Source organism: Rhyacophila brunnea, unplaced genomic scaffold, assembly GCF_057557595.1.
Source record: "Rhyacophila brunnea isolate RB1 unplaced genomic scaffold, BYU_Rbru_1.0 scaffold_6, whole genome shotgun sequence".
NCBI classification, from domain to species: Eukaryota; Metazoa; Arthropoda; class Insecta; order Trichoptera; family Rhyacophilidae; genus Rhyacophila; species Rhyacophila brunnea.
The window spans coordinates 23,408,355-23,428,688 of NW_028233276.1; the positions used below are offsets into that span (position 1 = coordinate 23,408,355).

At 34.2% G+C, this 20,334-nt stretch overlaps 1 protein-coding gene across 1 annotated transcript; it reads right to left on the reverse strand.

Annotated features, from left to right (window-relative positions):
• Positions 1–951: 951 nt before the first annotated feature.
• Positions 952–10,835, reverse strand: pasi1 (septate junction component pasiflora 1). Its single transcript, XM_085957160.1, has 6 exons — positions 10,701–10,835; positions 10,281–10,494; positions 6,317–6,384; positions 4,418–4,537; positions 3,355–3,405; positions 952–2,285 (listed from the first exon to the last, which is right to left on the reverse strand). The coding sequence occupies exons 2-6, from the start codon at positions 10,465–10,467 to the stop codon at positions 2,202–2,204; spliced, it is 510 nt and encodes a 169-aa protein (XP_085813286.1). The 5' UTR covers positions 10,468–10,494; positions 10,701–10,835; the 3' UTR covers positions 952–2,201.
• Positions 10,836–20,334: the final 9,499 nt, after the last annotated feature.

Here is a 20,334-nt window from a genome sequence, read left to right on the forward strand (position 1 = left end):
AAATTAAGAAATTGAGATTTTTTAAATTAAATGTCATTACACTGATCTATAATTAATGTATGGATAATACCCATAATCACCATTTGATCAGTAATATCAATATGTATACTGAAAACGTTTAACATGTTGCCGATTACAATTTTGATTTGATTTGATTTTTACATAATACCTAGTAAGTTACTTCCTTCTTTGACAAAACGACACAATTATAAATTCATTCGGTGACAAAATAATTCTGAAATAATATTTCCGAAACAAAAAAAAAACAAATTTCTTAAACCATTTTTGAAACAATGGAAATTAAACATACCTATTATTAATATAAATCTATACAATATATGCATAACCTTATCAGTGTTTTTATCAACCATAATATTAGATTTCATTGTGGCACTACTCAGCATTTAGGGATAGAAATAACATTTGGAATATTCTTTTAAGATATAGAGATATGAGTCTACTTTGGTATAACTAATAAATGAATATTTAAGTCAATGGTAAAAAAAAATACTCAAATCCCTCGACTGAAGATATCCATCCGAAGAGAAATACTATACAAATAAATCAACAGAATACTCCAAATATTATTGAATCGATTAATTTTATATGTAATATCTAAAGGCACTTAATTACATAATATTATCATACTTTTATTTCTTATAATAAATGTGGAATGAATTATTCACACTTAAAACAAAATTTATAAAAATGAGAAAAAAATTTAAATAACAATGATGTTGTTTCAACTGACTCACTAAAACCGCATAGGTACCTACAACCAAAATAAACTATGTATTTGTTTGTAAATATATCTGGAATAAAATAAATACATCTATCTGCTAAATCGGTAAATCAAAATATCATTTAATGATGTGGTATTATTAAATTATTAAATAAATTACAATAATGTAACGATTGTTACATTATTATAGTGTATGGTGTAATTTTTTTATAAAGCCAATGTAATATTATTTGACATTGCAAATTCTCAAATACTAATTGGGATGCCACAAATTGGCAACCAAGAATAAGTATGTATGTACTTGTTATTCAATTATATATTTAAAAAAGACATAAATAAACATATACTAAGCTTAAAAGGGTGTCTTATATAAGTAGACAAGTCTCCATATGGACGGATGATTTCAAATAATAATAAACAATGAATTAAATTAAAACAGAACACAAACAGTACGGTTAATCACTATTGATATTTATTCATTAAAGATCAATAATTATAATATTTTGTAATCTAACCTACACATAGTTCTTATAAAAGTAGTATATTTTAGCTGGAATTCTATTAAAAATGGACGGTGAAATATATCAATATTAATATCAAAACTTTTAAATAAAAATCAGGAAATTCTTAGGAATATAACAGTATATTGTACTCGTTAATTAAATGATATAATGAAAATCAATTCACAAGGATTGATACAGTAAAAAATTATCACTACACATTTATTGGGAATGTTTGTTTTAAATAATTGTAGTTTTGATAATGGACAACCAAAATATATATTGAATTTTCTTTTCTTTTTTGTTTATTTTAACTTCCAGAATAAATATCAATAACATTTTTTTTAAAGTCGCCATTTTACTGGTTATATATTTTGAATTATTCCTTTTTCTTATAGTCACACGAAACTGATGATCAAAAAGAAATCCGGATAATCGAGTTCCGGATATCCAAGATTCTACTACTATATTACACCGTTGTAATATGGAAACCATTTTTCACAAACTCTTATAAAAAATTCAATATTGTCAAATATTACTTGATTTCAGGCTACAGAGAAATTTTCGCGAAAGAAATAAATGTTGATCTAATTGATAAATTGTTTTTTAATTATAAAAGCATTGTGAGAATGGATATCAAGTTTTAGCATATCTGTGTATGTAAATTTCAATCAGTTACAGAAATGTGACTTTGCTATCTTTGAAAAGCAGAGGAAACACTTTTCCACTACTGACGTCAATAATTCAAATGATTCAGGAAAACAAATCCTTGCGAAGACAGTATTATAAACATGGTACATTAACTTAAACAGTGTTTTTCTTCAGTGATAAAATTAATTGAATTGTACAACTCTCTCTAAATACAGCAGGGTATATGGTACGGCAAAGATATTCCAAGTGGTTGGAGTAATTATAGAGATTCTCTATTCAGCCTTATGGTATTGAGTGAAAGAAAAAATTCACGGCCAGAGTAATTCAATATTCGGCGACTGCATTTCTTCAATGATCTGATACTGTGAGTACACACATAGCCAGCAATAGATCTGTAATAAAAAATATTTTTAAACATTTTTAACTTACGAATATAATATGAGTGTTTAGTGTCATAAAACATTATTAATACATAGAATACTGTACAGTATTCGCATGATGTATTGGTTCACAGAAATATATGGGAATAAGAGGCTTGACACACGTAATTTGTGCATCGTTTGCGTATTGACATTTTATATTTTGTCTGTGTAACATTGACTGCATTGAATACGTACCGATGAAATTCGTATTTAGATTTAGACAATCAAAATGATGAGAAAATTCTTGATAAATTAGAGAGGAAGATTCCAGGTTTTTTTTTGCATACAATAAAATGGCGTTTGTCAAACGAAATACAACTCAGCGCTCAATCGCCTGTTTGCAATGCCAAGAATAAGACATTCGGTTAAGGTTGGACTCTTACCATGAGCAGGTCATTCATGTCACAAGGATAGGGAAAACACAGCTATAAAAAATACTAATGACAACGGGCCCAGAGGGGTGAAAAAAATTGTAAGACCAAAATTAATAGCTTGATTATGTTAAGACGCCATCACAATCATTTTTCAAAACTGGAGAACCAGAACAAAATATATCTTGAAGACAACCAAGACCCACTGATCCAATGATAGTGATTTGTATATATATAATATATATAATTATAGATAGTGAGTCTTTTTTTTGCTCATAATATTAATTTATAACAGTAAAATGCTCGTGGTTTTATCAAAGACTTTTACGGAAAGACTTTTAGGGAAAATTTATCAATAATAATAATGTATACTGTGAATGATAGAAAAATATATCAGGACTAATTTTCACCGTATACATACGTGTAACACTATTTCTTTGTACCAATTCGAAACAAGTGCAGATTTCATGACATCCACAATTTTCAATCTCGTGTAGTACATAATATAATTAAAGAAAAAATGCTAAATTTTCATATAACTTCCTGAATCTACAGCTACACCAACATAACATTTTTCAATTGTAGAAAAGTCATTGTATCAATAATTGTTTGAAGTAAAATGAAAAAGTTTCAATAAACCAAATGAAATAAAATAATATATAACATACATTGTAGCACATCCACACCCAGTTTACTAAGGCAGCATAAACGCAATCCAGCTAAAAATATAAATAAATACATATAATTATTATTATATAATATATCACTACATCAACCTGAAAAAATACTAGGTACCCAGTAAAGGTTTGTGTGCACACTTCTCAACTCAATATTCTAGCATGGGAATCAGATTAAAGCAACGTAAATAATGTTTTGTGTATTATCTTGAACAAATTAATAAAGGTAGTATTTCTACTGTTATTTTAGTAGAAATTAAATCTGTTTTAGAAAAATACTCTTATAAAAAGTGCTAAAAAAGCATATACCCATACAAGCCATAGTATGTAGGTATTATTTTGTTAGGAAATACTGGAAATTGAACAAATAATGATGCTAATTTTTTATTAAGATTGTTTCAAAAATGTTATTAAGAGTGTAGAAACTCTTCATTATCAAGAAACATAATTATTTATTTCAATAAGATCGATCTATATCATAATTTACAACTGTTTCACGACTTCAAATCAAAAAAATAATAAAATGTCGCTGCACGCGAAATACAATATTTCGGAAATGAAATTTTGGTGTCAAAAAATCCTCGATTATCATTAACAAAAACGTCCAATGTGCTATTTCGTTTTGGTTGAAAGTTATAAATCTCCAATGTGATGTATTCCTACCTAATTTTATGATGAACATAACTAAATAACTCGATTGTGCACATCAGAGAAATTATGTGTACAATTGTGGACTGTGCCAAATAAACCTCTAATGTAAAAATATCCACTTTAAAGCATTTTCTGCAAAACTTATGAACAAATTCTATAATTTTATTATTAAAAATAGTGTCAATAATATTACTCCAGTAAACTGTATTATTATTTATTTAATTATTATGTTTTAAATTTTTTATAAGAGTTTTTGTCTCTATCTCCTAAACATGGTTTTGACACATTAGTTTAATTAGCGTGTAGCGACGAAAATCTAACCATTAATAGCAAGCTAAAACTATGTATTTTTATGATTTTCAATATATTTATTATGTATATAATATAAAGTAAAAGTGCTTACGTAGATATAGTAACCTCCTAGCAACCACAATCCAAACACAAGTTGGAATAGAATGGCGATTCCCATTAATCCCAACCATGGAAGTATCAAACCACGATTCATGTTCTTCATCCCGAAAATCTGGATAAAGTAAATTATCAAATTATTATCTAGTATACAAAATTATATAAACAAACCTAACAGGCACTGATCAGAATATTTGCCTATAGATAGTCAGAGTCGGATTCAGACGGAGAGAAAAATCTGCTGATCGGTGGTAAGTGAGCCAAGTTATCCCACCGATCAATTATAATATCAGTGACGTATCAACAATGCAAGAAACTGATGAAAGAAGAGGTAGTTTTGATTTCAATGGTATGGTACGAGGGTGGGTCAATAATTCCTTAGAAAAAAGCATTAAAACAGTTTTTATTTTTGTATTTTTTTTTTATTTCTCAACATAATCTCCTTGGAGCTCAATACACTTGGTTAGACGTTTCTCAATTTTTTTTAAACCGTCAGAAAAATAAGTTTTCGGAAGGTCCTCAAAATAAGCATTTGTCCGATCGATGACTTCTTCATTTGAAAAAAAACGTTGTCCACTTGGCCATTTTTTTAAGTTTGGGAAAAGGAAAAAGTCACTGGGGGCTAAATCTGGCGAATACGGTGGGTGGTCGATCAATTCGAACTTCAATTCTTCAATTTTAGCCATTGATCGTAAACATGTGTGAACACGGGCATTGTCCTGATGAAAGAGGATTTTTTTCCTGTTTAAATGAGGCCATTTTTCTTCAATTTCGTTTTTTAGCTGGTCCAATAAAGATGCATAATAATCCCCTGTTATTGTTTTTCCTTTTTCCAAATAGTCAACGAAAATAATTTCACGTGCATCCCAAAATACAGTAGCCATAACCTTACCAGCTGATTTTACGGTTTTCGCCTTCTTTGGACATGGTTTGTCTTCGCAATCCACTGCTTTGACTGTTCTTTCGTCTCGGGAGTATAGTGGTGTATCCATGTTTCATCTACAGTCACAAAGCGACGAAAAAATTCATCCGGATTGCGTTGCATGAGCGACAACAGGGCTTTAGAGGCCACCACCCTATTGCGTTTATTGTCGACTGTGAGCAAACGCGGCACCCATCTTGCAGAAATATTTTTCATGCCCAATTTGTCATGTAAAATAGAAATGACGCTACCTTTTGAGATCCCTGTAACCTCAATTATCTCACTCAACTTTAATCTTCGGTCACTTAACACCATATCGTGGATTTTATTGATCATTTCTGGTGTAGTCACCTCTACAGGACGTCCTGAGCGTGGTTCATCCTTTGTTGATGTACGACCACGTTTAAATTCATTTAACCAGTTATAAATAGTTGCAAGTGAAGGAGCAGATATGCCGTGAACTAAATCCAACTCATTTTTTATTTCCTTTGCTGTTAACCCTTTTATATTAAAATGTTTAATAACAGCTCTAAACTCAATTTTCTCCATTTTCCAATTTTCCATTTTCCACAAGCAAATTTTTTTTTTAAATGTACGAAAAACACACAACAACCCGACCAATCTGATTGAAACTTCGCAGCATACTGAATCGGTAGTGCCGCTGCATGAAAACAAACCGCTTACAGTACTAGTCGCGCCACTTGTCGGCTTTTCTAAGGACTTATTGACCCACCCTCGTATCTAAATGTATGAATCTAAATTATACAATATAATCACAGAGCGCATTGATCTGATGACGCAAATATAAACAGACCTTCATCTTTACTGTTGCAATCAGGTTTTAAACTAATTTCATTTTCCGGACTCAGGTAACTAAAATTGAATTTCTCCTGTGTTCTTGGCCCCTGTATTAATTCGAAATAATTTTCAAAGATCTTACAGCATTACAATAAAAATGGCATTTCAACTCACCAATAATATACATGATCCAAACAGGCACAAAAAGTAGACTATAAAAATGGCACCATACACTTGCATAGCTGTAAAATGAATAAAGATTACAATAGTACTAGATTAATTAATATTGCAACATTCTTAGCTTATTCATTATTACAAACACGAATTTACATAAAATCAACAGCCAAACAATAATTGTCAAACGTCTGACTCAATATAAATAGCCCTAGGGACATGTGTCAGTGAAAATAGGGAGCAGTCTCAAGAAATTAAAACAAGAATTGAGATAGCAAGAAGTGCATTTCTCAAAATAAGACACCTGTGAGAGAAATTACAGATATGAGACCTCAACTTAGACCTGACATTGTGTATGGTTTGCTGTTACATTTTCTCAATTACTTTCAATGGCACGGGGGGGGTATGGAAACTGAACCAAGAAACTTTGGAGATGTAGCTGTATGTCTATTGACTCAATGGCTTTACAATCCGATGTGTAGCTTGGGTGCCTAACGAAGAGGTTTTTTAACTGATCTTGGTTTTGCAAGAAATGGATGTTAGCCACTCACACAACCTATTAGGTCTAATTCTCTGAATTCAAATACACATTAAAAATCATGTCAATTTTACCGGACCCGGGATTCAAGCCCAAGACTCACAACCTCATAAGTGGATACGTTACCGCTGCAGTATGTATATATTTTTTTCAAAGATGTTGAAAACTTCTTTCTATAAAAACAGAGCCTAAATAATCTATGAAATTGAAGCAAAAAAGGATGACTGGTCCACATATGAAATTAGCTACAGATGACTTTGCAGTGCCAGTACATTTGCAGAGAACTTCACACTGCTGCTACAACATTTATTTCCCAATTTGCAGGGCATATAAAAAGATAATCCATTGCGATGAGTAAATAAGAAGCCAATAATATTACACTACACCGTTATTTAGTTAAAAAAAACCATGTAAAATCGTTTATGCATTCGAGTAAGTCATCAAAATAAACATAACAAAAGACCGCTGTTGCTTATTTAAGCAAATCAAAATGGCAGACTGAGGGATCCTAATATTTGTGGAACTTTCCTACTATACTTCATGTGCTTGCAAAATAATTTCAAATGTCATAAACAGAAATAACTTATAATGGCCCGAACACATTTTTATCATGTCAGGTGAATCACTACCTCTATCTCAACGTTCCAGTACGTGAGAGTGTTTGTAATGTGTTCGGACCATAAGACTTTCTATTTAGTCCAAATTCTTTGGTTTTTTCATCATCTTTCAACAAGATCACCAGTATATCTAGCAGAGGAAGATGCCACATGTTGTGATACAAATTTTTAGGTAGTTTCAGTATTAGGTTGAGTTACAAGTTTCATTTTTGTATAGGGTAAATGCACTGGTATCCGGACAGTTAACTATTTTCTCACCTTATTTTCGATTATCTTTTCCATTTTTAGAAGAAAACAAAATATGTTATGATTTATAAATGTTTACATATATATTCTTTTGGTTTATAAATATTTTAAAAATCTATATTTAGGTAAATTACTATCATATTTCTCATGTTAAGAAAAATGGTTGGTTTTTTTAGTCTCCGGACACACAATCTTAGTTTCCGGACTTACTATTTTTAGTGGTCGGACAGATTATTTCGTATAGAAAATAAGACAAGTTTTGGTGTTAAAAAAATATTTTTTCACGTTTAAATAATTTTAGTTAATACAGTGATGCAATAAAAGCAGAAATAGTTCACAATGAGCACTCAAGCAACTGCTAACTTGAAAAAAAAACATATTTTTATTTATTCAATGTGTTCTTTCATATAGTTCTGTCGAAGTAATTTTGAGTGTAAATTGAGCAAAGCAAAATGAAATAAAAAACTGAACTTCATAAATCAAAATGGTAAAACTAATAAACATCTCAAGTGAGTTGACCAAATTTTGACATTAATTTTTATTACATCCAAAAAATCTCAAACTGTGTAACTTTTGTTTGTGTTCTATAATATGCAAAGCAGGCTTACAAAAAAAAACATACTTGAGAACTGCTGGCAACTAAATTATTGCCATTGATAATTTTAAAAAGGTTCAACACTTCAGCCACCATAATTATATTTCCAAACACACTAAAATAAATTTCAATACTAATCCTAATCCCTTCTCTGACGAAAAATAAATGTTTTCAAGTGCTATTTTCAATCATAAATATAAAAGAGAACTAAGTGTAAAAAATCCATGCTTGAATCAAGCACTCTTCAGTAGTTTTACAGAGAAAAAAATGCTTCAGTGCTATACCCCCAACCCAATAGCCTGGATATGTGACTTAATGTCTAAACACCTACAAACCCGGAACCGGGGTTCAACGTAATACGGGTGTCTGAGTGATTATACGGGTGATAAACATATTAATTTAGGTCTAAGTTTAAACAAAAATTACATACAAAATCTTTTAGTGATGCTTCACTATAAGATAACATAGACATTGTCGTGCATTTACGGTGAAACCAACGAACACATCCATCACAGCCAATGTTCTTTAATAAACCATCCTCAACATCACTTTCTAATTCATCAGAACAATTTTGGCAAATCTTGGTGCTTTGACAGTGTCTTATTATTCTATTTTTACTCCCAAATTGAGTAGGTTTGGGGTAAAAAAGATGAGATTTTAATGTTAAATTGCTCACACTTGATGAACTGGTGCTTGCATCTGACGTACTCGTACCAGCTATTGGAGATAATTGTGTAAATACATAATAATTTATTAGAAAATAGCTTTGTCCGGTCATTCAATATTGAATTTTAGTCGCCGGACAGCAGGATCAAAATTATAAAATCGTGTCCGAAAACTAAAAATATTTACAATTCTATGTTTGTCCTTTTCTAACTTGTATGAAACCAAGCAAGCCTCGATGTGATACTGTACACACACAAATACTCAATGTCTCTTATAAATTCAGTGCCCGGACACTGCGTCCGACAACTAAAAAAAGATAAAATTTTGCACTTTAGTTGCCGGACACCAAATATTTAACTAAATTTAACAAAATACATTATTTTTATCATTGAATAATATACAAGAACATATTACTGAATAATATGAAACATCTTTGAAGCGAATAAATGAAATAATCATAGTTTTAACGTACTTTTTGTATCCTTCGTTCACTAATTATTTTTTAAGAAATCGAATATTTTTTTTGTTCGAGTCAGCATGTGCACCACTACTAATGTAATACTATAGAATGAATTCCTTTGTGTGTGACAAATATAATTTTATTGGTCCAGGAACAATACAGGCACAATATGTGAGTCATCCTTCATATGAAACTCTCATACTTTGCTTATTTTCGTTATATTTGTACAAAACTGTCCGTATACTGAAGCTGTCCGGGGACTAATGCAGTTACCCTAATTCTGTTAGATTGTGACATGGTGTTACTGTCATAAATGCAATAATACACGGATAGGATGGCATTCTTTCCAACATGTTAACTGTATAATAATAATGTACGAATCAAATCATAGTGAATTCATTGACAAGAATTTTTGGTACTGTTCGGTTATACGGAATACAGCAGAAAACGCATTTTGAAAATACCCGATATACTGGATTATTTGTTAGTTTGGGTTAGTTTAGGTTAGGTTAGGTTAGGTTGGGTTAGGTTAGGTTTGGTTAGGTTAACCTAACAAATAATCCAGTTTATCGGCTATTTTCAAAATGTGTTTTCCGCTGTATTCCGTATGACCGAACAGTACCAAATTTTTATATTTGGGATTTAATTGGTTTCTCACATTATCAAGCATTCTGTTTGGTATGAAAGCAGTGTGCAATAACTTACTATAGAAAAGGCGTGAAAATGCTCATGTACAGCAACAAATTGAACACAGAAAGTTTATTACTCTTTAAAATAGTTATGAATAGGTGCTAAAATTGATTGGTGGTAGAGATTGTAGCATAGGAATGAAATTTACTCACAGCCTCGTATATCAGTCTCAAATAAGGGACTGTAGATTTGTGTAGAATCGCCACCATTGAGCATGTAACAAATTAGTGTAATCAAAATTATACACATGGCCCCAGTATAAACTGCGACAGCCCTACTGCCAGTTTTGACATCATTCGCCCAAATACAGGGGGACCAGCAGGAATGTAGAACAGGCATTTTGCGATTTGTAGATAGTTATCTAATCTGAAAAAATGTAAACAAACATCAACAGAAGGCCGCTACTGCTTATAATAATATTTACAAGGCAATCTTTGCTCGCAAAATACGTTGACGAATAATTTAAAAGTTTGCTTTTGGTTGACGTACTTGTAAAACAAAATAATAACAGTATCGGCCGTTTGAATAGCTCGGCGAGAGGTAATAATACAATAAATGACTATATTACTAACCAAAGGTACTTGAATTTGTCAGTAAATTGAATTTACACGGCACACCCACTTTACAAATTTCGAACGTTTTCATAAAGAAATAACAAATTATGACAAAAACGACGTTTGTCAAGTCGCGATCCCAACCCACAAGTCGTCATCACGCACGGTCGCCAACGTGATGACGTTCCATTCAAACTATTCAAATTTGAACTTACAAAATAAAGCCCCATACAAATAACTCTACAAGATTTTTAATTCTTTCACTTTAAATTCAGTATATCCATTATCTTTTTAAAGGAATATTCAGCCTTAACCATCTTATAAACCCTGTCATTATCAAAAATTCCTTGTATTTTTTTTAATCGGTTGGTTAAACTGTTGGTTATTCATACAATGTGCCACACCCACCTAACTTCACATGTAAACAGCAGTAGGTATTTTATAGAGTTGGCGCCAAATCTGGTTCATACCAGATTGAACTCAGGTGAGTAGTAGGTACGTATTTCTAACTGCATTGAATTTCATGACTGATATTGGAAAATATTTATGTTTAAAAGTAAAATACCAAGTCATATTTTTATTAAATTACATGCATACTTACATTATTTTTGTCTTAATTAATCGAGAAAACTTAAGACATTGGACAATAATTAAAATTAGAGATTATACAATAGTGGGTTACTTTGGGTATAAATACAATAACTAACTGACACACCCATGGACTTTCCGTCTTAAATGGGAAGTCGGAAATAAGGTTTTGTAGGCCTAAAAAGCGGCTCTTGACCTCCTAAGTCAATTAGCGGAGCAGAAAAAACCTATGATCGTATCACTTGGTTATTTAGCGGGATTTTGCTGGTGTGTAAGGGATGAGCGGAAGCAAATAATTAGATATTAAGTATTAGGAATAGTGAAATTGTAATTTACCAGTATCTTCTTCTTCTTCCACGGCGCTACATCCCGGGGTGGGATTTGGCCTCCTCCACGACCGCTCTCCACTCACTCAGGTCTCTCGCCACACTTCTCCAGTTACCGGGTCTTCCTATATGAAGCCAGTCCACTTCTACGGTGTCAGCCCATCTCCTTCTTGGACGGCCTCTGGGTCTCTTCCGTTGGGGTAGCCACTTCGTCATGATCCTTGGCGCTCTAACTTTAGGCATTCTCTCCACATGTCCCGCCCATCGTAGTCTTTGGGACTTACAGTATCTTATGATTGTTTGCTGTTCAATCAGCTCTTCCAACTCGTGGTTCATTTTTATTCTGTAGTTCCCATTTTCCAACGTGGGTCCAAAGATTTTTACGCTCGAAGACAGCTAATTTGTTTTCCTCGTTTTGAGTTAAGCACCAAGTCTCACAGCCATAAGTGACCACTGGCCTTATAATTGTTTTATAAATTAGAAGTTTACTTCTTCGGCCTAGTATTTTCGACCCCACCAGTCGCTTGCAGGCATGCCAGCATTTATTCCCGGAGATAAGACGGATTTTTATCTCCTCTGCTGTCTTATTTTGGGTATTTAGGCTGGCCGAGATACATGAACTAGTCCTACCCTTCATATGCATGCTGTCCTATGTCTATATTCTGCAGCGGTACGGCGTGTGCTGACCATATACTTAGTTTTTGACTGGTTTATTTGCAACCCAGCGTTTTCTGCTTTTATTTTCATAGTGCCACCATGGTCGATCATCCTCTGTTTGGATCTGCTTGTAATTACTATGTCGTCAGCATAAGCGCACACCTGCGTTGTACTGTTATCTACCCATCCTCTTATGTTGGTTTCACGAGCTATGGATTCCACCACAAGGTTAAATACCATAGTGGATAGCGCATCCCTTGTCTCACACCTGATTCGATTTTGAAGCTTTCAGTTTGCTCATTTTGCACAGTGACAACTGCTTGAGTATCCGTCAGTGTGGTCTTTATTAGCCTTACTAGTTTTAAGGGAATTCCCAGTATTTTTAGGCTTTGCACCATCTTATCCCTATTCACGCTGTCGAAAGCTTGTTTAAAATCAATAAACAGGTGGTGGAGTGTAAGGTTGTATTCGTGCGCTTTCTCCATAGTTTGCCTCATGAGATGGATGTGATCTATGGTGGATCTATTTGGTCGGAAGCCGCATTGGTATTCTCCCAGAATTTCCTCACCATAGATCATTAACCTGCTATACAATACAGATGAGAAAACTTTATAAGCTGTGTTTAGAATTGTGATCCCTCTGTAGTTATCGCACATTGTTTTGTCTCCCTTTTTCAGAATAGGCACGATTATACCCATCTTCCATTCCTCAGATAGAATTTCTTTTTCCCAAATATTGAGAATTATCCTGTGGATATTTGCTTCCAGTGTTGGGTCACCACTCTTTATCAGCTCGGCTGTTATCCTGTTGGTTCCAGGTGCTTTATTGTTTTTCAGCGTTCTTAATGCTCTTCTTACTTCAGGCAGAGTAGGCTCATCAATAAATTCCTCAGCAGTGTGGTACAATACTTCTTCTGTTTCCTCATGCCCATTATTATAAGCCCGATTTAAAAGTGTTGTGAAATAGCCTTTCCATCTTTCCATAATGTCCTCTTTTTCGATCAGCATTTGTCCTTCACTATCCTTACAGGAGTTTAATCTGGGTTGATAGGATTTCGTTAGATTCCGAAGGGTCTTGTAAAATTTTCTGGGATCATTGTTTCTTCTTTGACATTCCATGTCTTGGAGTATTCTCTTGAGCATCATTCGCTTTTTCTCTCGACAGAGCTTTGTTGCAGTTTTTTCTTTTCTTTATAAGTTTTGTAATTTTGGCGCGTTTCCCTTTGTAGACATTTCTTCCTTGCTTCATTTTTTTCAAACAGTGCTTGCCTGCAATCATCATCAAACCATCCTGCATCTATTTTTGCTTTGTTTCCCCCCAGAATTTCTGTGGCACTCGTGATAATACAGTTTTTTGTATTTTCCCAATCCACATTCACATCATCGGTTATTAACGTCATTTTTAAGTTTGTTTCTATAGATTCCTGGTATTTATCCAAAATTCCTTCATCCCTCAATTTTTCAGCTTTCCATTTAGTTCTTCGCTGGCCTTCTTTTTTCAGTATTAAGGAGATTTTTTGTTTTAATTTTGCTCTCACCAGGAAGTGATCAGAATCACAATTGGCTCCTCTGCAGACGCGCACATACTCCACTGTTGTCGCTCTTCTTTTAGATATAAGAATGTGATCTATTTGGTTGCATGTATTACTTCCAGGTATTTTCCAGGTTCCTTTGTGGATATTTTTATGTTTAAACCATGTACTACTAATTATTAAATTATTTGCAGCCGCTAAAAAGCATAGACTTTCACCATTATCGCTTGTCGTTTCATGCAAACTGTGCTGCCCGGCTACTTCTTTAAATGCTTCCTCTTTTCCAATTTTTGCATTGAAGTCTCCCAAGATAATTAGAGCATCATGTGGGGAGACTTTTTCGCAGGCTCTCTGCAGATCTTCATAAAATATATCCTTAATTTCCTCGGTCGCATCGTCAGTTGGGGCATAAACGTTGATGAACATAATATTGAAAAGTGTACCTTTCAGTTTAAGTTTACATAATCTCTCATTAATTGGCTCAAATCCTAGTACTGCCCTGCGGATATCAGAGCTGATTAAGAACCCAGTTCCATAGCGACCCTGCGTACCTGCAGATCCACTGTAATACAAAGTGTAGTTCCTCTTGTTTATGAAACCTGCGCCCTCCCATCTTATTTCCTGCAATGCAGTCACGCTCATTTTATACTTATGCAATTCAATTGCAACCTCCTCCATCTTGCCCGGCTGCAACATAGTGCGTACGTTCCATGTGCCACATTATATATATAATCGTTTGTCCTTAATTCTATGCTTGGCTCGTTGGTTTATGGGGAGTCCGGGGTCCAAGGCAGTTGTTTTGGTGTTCGTAATCATTTTACCATGTTGGGTGATTAGCCCTACGACGAACCCTCCTCCTTTATCCGGGCTTGGGACCGGCCATAGCGTAGGTAGAGTCGTTCCCTATTACTATAGGCGGAATTTACCAGTATGCGATTTAATAATATGTAAGATTTAGACTAAGAATGTACCGTGTAAGTCGGTGTACCTACAAAAAACAACTGGAAACGATTTTCAAATCGATCATAATTCCGCGAGCTCGTAATTTTCTTGGTATCTGTAAACGCAATCCCTTCTGAATTAAGATCACCTATCTTTTGATACCTCAACGAACTGATTCCGAGAAGGTTCGTTTTTTTCGGAATGTCCATCTGACAGGTGCAAGAGTGGGGTGAGACATTTTCAAAAGAATTTAAATGAATATTGATTGATCGATGATTTTTTTTTTTGAATCAAGTACCTACACCCACTTATATGAAGGAAAACAAAAAAAAACTACAGCCTTTGGAAATGTTGGGCCGCCAAATAAAGTGGAGAAAACGGCGCAGTATTTTGTAAACACATGGGCTCTTTAATGGCCATTTTGGGAATCGACCAATTACAACTTTGCAATGGCCGCTGCGGACTTTTGATAAAACAGTTGTAAATTATCCTTCAAAAGGACATCGCGTCCGTTCGTGGCCATTCTAGAATTCTCCGGACTCCGGATGTAAATAAAGAAACGTCACTTTGACACTTGGCTATTTATAAAAAAAAAAACATTAATAACCAATAGAATAATTATATATAATTAAATAATAAGTTATAAATAAGTAAATATACTAAACAAGAGGTACTCCAAGTGGGACCCTAAATTTAATTGACAATATTAACGAAGTTTATTAATTTAAATAAAATTAACTTTACCGTTTGATGTGAGAAGTGAAATATACTAAACCAGAGGTACTCCAAGTGGGACCCTAAATTTAATTGACAATATTAACGAAGTATATTTTAAATAAAATTAGCTTTAACTTTTGATGTTGGAAAAGAAGTATATTAAGCTAGAGGTACTCTAAGGGAGAACGTAAATTTAATTGTGAACTATTATCTAGATTGATAATAAATTTTATCTAATGACATATATTTATAAATGAAGCATAATAAACCAGGGGTTCACTGAAAGCGGCCCTAACTTTTTGTGGTTTGTGACTATCAAAATAATTGAGAAAACAATGTTAATGTGTACTTGTGTTCTGAATAAACAATAACTCGAAAAGTTCTGAGCGTTTTATTACTTACTGGAAATAAAATAAAACTGTGTTACACACCCGGATATACATAACCAACGAGAACGACTAGAAATAACATGTTACTAAAAATAAAAAAATAAAATAAATAAAAATTTGTACTATCGAGGGGTGCTAAACACCACCACCTGAGTTACCCGACACCCCCTAGATATGTCATAACTAGGGCCCGGATTTGTATGCAACAAAAAACATGATTATATGCATGCACGTATGCACTTAAAATCAATAAAATATGCACTAAAACCGAAGAAATATGCAGTTCAAAATTGACATTTTTTGTGGGAAAAAATTGTAAATACCCACTTATTAATGACAAAAAATCGAATAACTAGTTAATAATTTTTCAACATAATACGATATCAGAACAAAAAACACAAACAAAGAATATAAAGTTAATCAATTACAATTTTCAAAATAGTTTTTTCACAAGTACCTATAAATAATTGAATAATAAATGCAATGTAAACCAAACATAACTATTCCTAAATACTATTTTCTGTTTTTTGCCCGAAAAAAAAATTACATTATTTTTTTCAATATGCTCTGGCATTAAATTTTTCCGCATATTCGGCATCTGTCAGTATTTTGTTTATATGCGGAAAACTACCTCTCAACGTCCACTTGGGCAAACTTTAAATAATAGTGCCCAAGTTAACTTCACTTTTTTCACTGATAAATCCACAGCTCGGAGATGGCATTAAAAATGCAAGTGCATCTAAACTATCTTCCTTCCTAACTTAGTTATATTTCGATAAAATAATTTAAAAAACTAAAATTATAAATTCAAAAGCTCTAAAATATGCATTTATTTATGATATATGCACTAATGTCTCAAATATGCTCTAACGTCTCAAATATGCATTTATATGCACAATAAAATTTTATTTTTGGATTCTGTGTCTTTCAAAACAGATTTCTGTGCAACTCTCATAGCTGTGCATACACCCTAACAAAACATGCACTAGCATATAAATCCGGGCCCTAGTCATAACCCATATGGTGTCTTTTTCAATGTTGAAAAACTGATGGAAACCATTAGTTTCGGAACATAAAAACAAACCAAAACACGACACAACCTTATATTAATTAAATGTAGCTTATAAGTTGGTTTATTTATAAAATAGGAACACTTCCGGTTTTAGTATTTATTCAGAGTTCACAGAGATTAATCAATAATAGCAGAGAACACTTCAAACGTTACAAGAAAATAGATTAACAAGCTAAGATAACTCGCTCGACCAAATAACCAGATGAACTTGCCACTTGTTAATTCAGTTCAGGTAGGTATCACATTTGACAACTAGATAACCACACTTAATACTTTAGAAACGAATCTCGATAGTGTAAGGTGCTTAGTTTCAAAATAGAGGAATTGTATGATCAAAATGGCTAACTGGTTGTAAGACTGTGAGATAAAAATTACGAAGTTAACATAAGGTTAAATCCTATTCTGTCTACATAGCGCTTGCGGCGTCCAGTCAATGGGCAGCGCCTTCCGTGGGTCTCTTTTCGAAGTCATGCCGCTACAAGCTCTAATTCCACTTAGTTTAATATTAATCAGGACTGGTTTCGTCCGCTTGACCATTTTACAATGTCCCTTTGAAGCGGACGAAACCGGTCCTGATTAATTTTAAAATATGTGGAATTAGTACTACATAATATTGTGTTTTATTTTAATTAATATAGGTAATGTATCTCCAACAGCGCTCGAAATGAAATTTTTTACAAACTGGAGTGCTTGATAATTTTCCGAAAATATTAACGTATTTAAGTATATACGTATCAAATTTTATGTAACTATTTTATAAAAATAACTGGGTAAGATTTTTTCGTTATAATGCATTGATACTTAGCTCAGACGGTCAGATAAATTTTTCCATAAGACTAATCTTGGAGCTATTGTGAACTGGAGCTGTGTTCTAGTCATATAGAAGCCTGATCTCCACCAAGAAATAACAGTTAACACCATAAAATAATATAACACAACCTACATACGAATTTTTGGGTTACAGTAGGTTATGTTAGGTTTCAGGTCTCAAAAGCCCATGATCACAAAAATAATATAGAGTACCTACCCTACTGTATCTAACATTTTTTTTTTTAAATATTAAATGACAATATTAATACTATCGACCGAAGGTACTTGATAGAATTTGAATTTAAATTCTAATGGATTTAAGTTTCGTAGTATTCCATTATTCCATTCCATTTCAAATGGAATAGTACAAAACTTAAATCCATTAGAAGAATGCAGTAGGTCTGCTGCAGCAGAAATTTAAATTATTTTATTTATTTATTGTACCAGTTGTACTTCTCGCTGGAATGGACTTATTTCGCATCCTTCCCTGCTGTCTCATCAGTCATCACATATACGCTACTACGTCCAATCATGGCAATTTATTATTGACAATCATTCATACGCGGAATAACAGCCGGGACAAAATGCCAAACAGGCCGAGACCAATGTGTGAAACTGGGACGTTTTTTTTTTTTTTTCCTACCTTTTCTTGTGAGGTCTGAGAGGCAGACCTCGGTTTCCTGACTATTATTTCTAGGGTTGGGTCTTGTAAGTACATTAATGCCCTTTCCCGCATGTAATCTGGCTAAGTATTGAGCTGTTGAATTTACATTTACCTTCGCTTTTCAAACAAGTCTTTCGAGGGAAAACAGTTAAGAAAAACCCTCTTCCGAATATTATTGTCCTTATGGGTCCAACCATTGGGTCCAACAAACAAAAAGTTCACCCTTTAGCGGGATGTTCGGCTTGAAATGATGATCTTGTGTGGATCATTTTATAACATCAAAGATGTTCGCCCAGTCCCTAGGGGGTATAACCCCGTTTTCTGTTTTCCACAAGTTTAGCTCTCACCTGGGCTTTGAGCCCGAGTCTCATTCTGATGTACATTCTAAAGCTACCTAGTTTAACTCTTAGGGCTTCCAAACATCCTTTTACCTCTACCGCTAAACCCTGGAAGGGATCCGGCGGGGTCAGAGTTCTGCCGGCCGCATCCGCTGTGGAAGAGGTACCTGTAATTGAGTGAGGAGGGGGTGGATCATCAGGATTTGGAGAGTCAGGGGGCATCATCTTATGACGGAGCCTAGCTTCCTTGCGCTTGTGCTTAAAAATTTGAATTTTGTTGGCAAATAGTGTAGGTTTCTTATGAGGCCCTTCTGTTAGTCTATGCAAGAAGGTCTCTCTGTATTTAGTTATGGTTTCGGCAATGTCGATTCCATCGTGTTTTGCATTGATGTGTTTGATGCTATGGTGAGGCTTGAGTTCGTAGACGATTCAAAGGCATCTGTTCTCTATTGTTTGCCAGCATCTTTAAATTAGATTTGGTGATGTCAGTAGTCCAAATTGAGGATGCATACAGCATGGTTCGTTTAATAACCATGCTATATAGTGCCTTTTTGTTTTCTTCTGAGAGACAACTTCTACGGTTGAAGATGGGTCTAAGAACCCCCATCGCCATAAATCCTTTTCGCCTGGCTTCTAATAGGTGAGGTGTCCAGTTCAATCTATGGTGAAGGTATACCTTGAGGTATTTCACAGTGTTACTGAATGAACAGGGGATGTCACAAACAGTAATTTTTCCTTTATAGGATTTTTGGCTCCACGAGAAGAGAATCGCCTCCGTCTTCTCCGCGTTAACTTTAAGGCATAAAACCCACCAAAAAAGCGTTCGGTGCGCTCACTACTGAGTAGGCCCCCTCCCACCCGCGCATTACCCTTCACCTATGTAATAAGGGGCCCAAGAAGCACAAAATAATTTTTATTATCAGCGTCCTCATAACAAACCAATAAAAATATTATATTCTTTCTCGGGGCTTGTAATTACGCAATAACTAAACAATGAGTTCTCTGTTATTAAATAATGACTTCTCGCTCGTCTATCGACGACGCTTCGAGGAGAGTGATTTTGCTTGCCGTATTCAATGAATGGACTACGTTGTATTTTCGTTAATTCGTATCGTTGAGAAGCCAAAAACGGTGACTCATGGGGCAGGCGGGCACAAGGCGTCATCAAATCCAGTGTGCGCTGGCGTATTTGATTACGTTGTATTTTCGATGATTCACATAGAAAATGCGCGAGCGCCCCGTAAGCCTGCTTTAGTGGACTTTATGCCTAAGTCTCCAGCGACTGAAATAATCAGTTAGCTGTCGAGTGCCCTTTTCTAAGATCCTAATCGCCGTGTCAGTCTGGCGGCTGGTGGAAAGGATGGCTGTGTCATCTGCGTATAGCGCCAGTGTGCAGTTGGCGGAGTTTGGCATATCACTTATGAAATGATTGAAGAGCCTGGGCCCCATCAAACTGCCCTGTGGTACCCCTGCATCGATAGTGCGGTGAGATGAATTCTCCCGTTTGACCACTGCAAAAAGCGCTCGACCGCTCAGGTAGTTCTGGATGATTTTTGTGATGTACACGGGCATGTTCGTGGTAAAAAGTTTGTGGATTAGACCGTCATGCCAGACCGTA

What these genes read in the sequence shown, in the direction of transcription:
- pasi1 (XM_085957160.1), bottom strand. Translation starts at nt 10,467, where the DNA reads ATGCCTGTTCTACATTCCTGCTGGTCCCCCTGTATTTGGGCGAATGAT. An exon ending in TGAGACTGATATACGAGGCT is followed by an intron (nt 6,385 to 10,280) that starts GTGAGTAAATTT and finishes TTCATTTTACAG; the next exon opens with CTATGCAAGTGTATGGTGCC. An exon ending in TTGGATCATGTATATTATTG is followed by an intron (nt 4,538 to 6,316) that starts GTGAGTTGAAAT and finishes TACTTTATCCAG; the next exon opens with ATTTTCGGGATGAAGAACAT.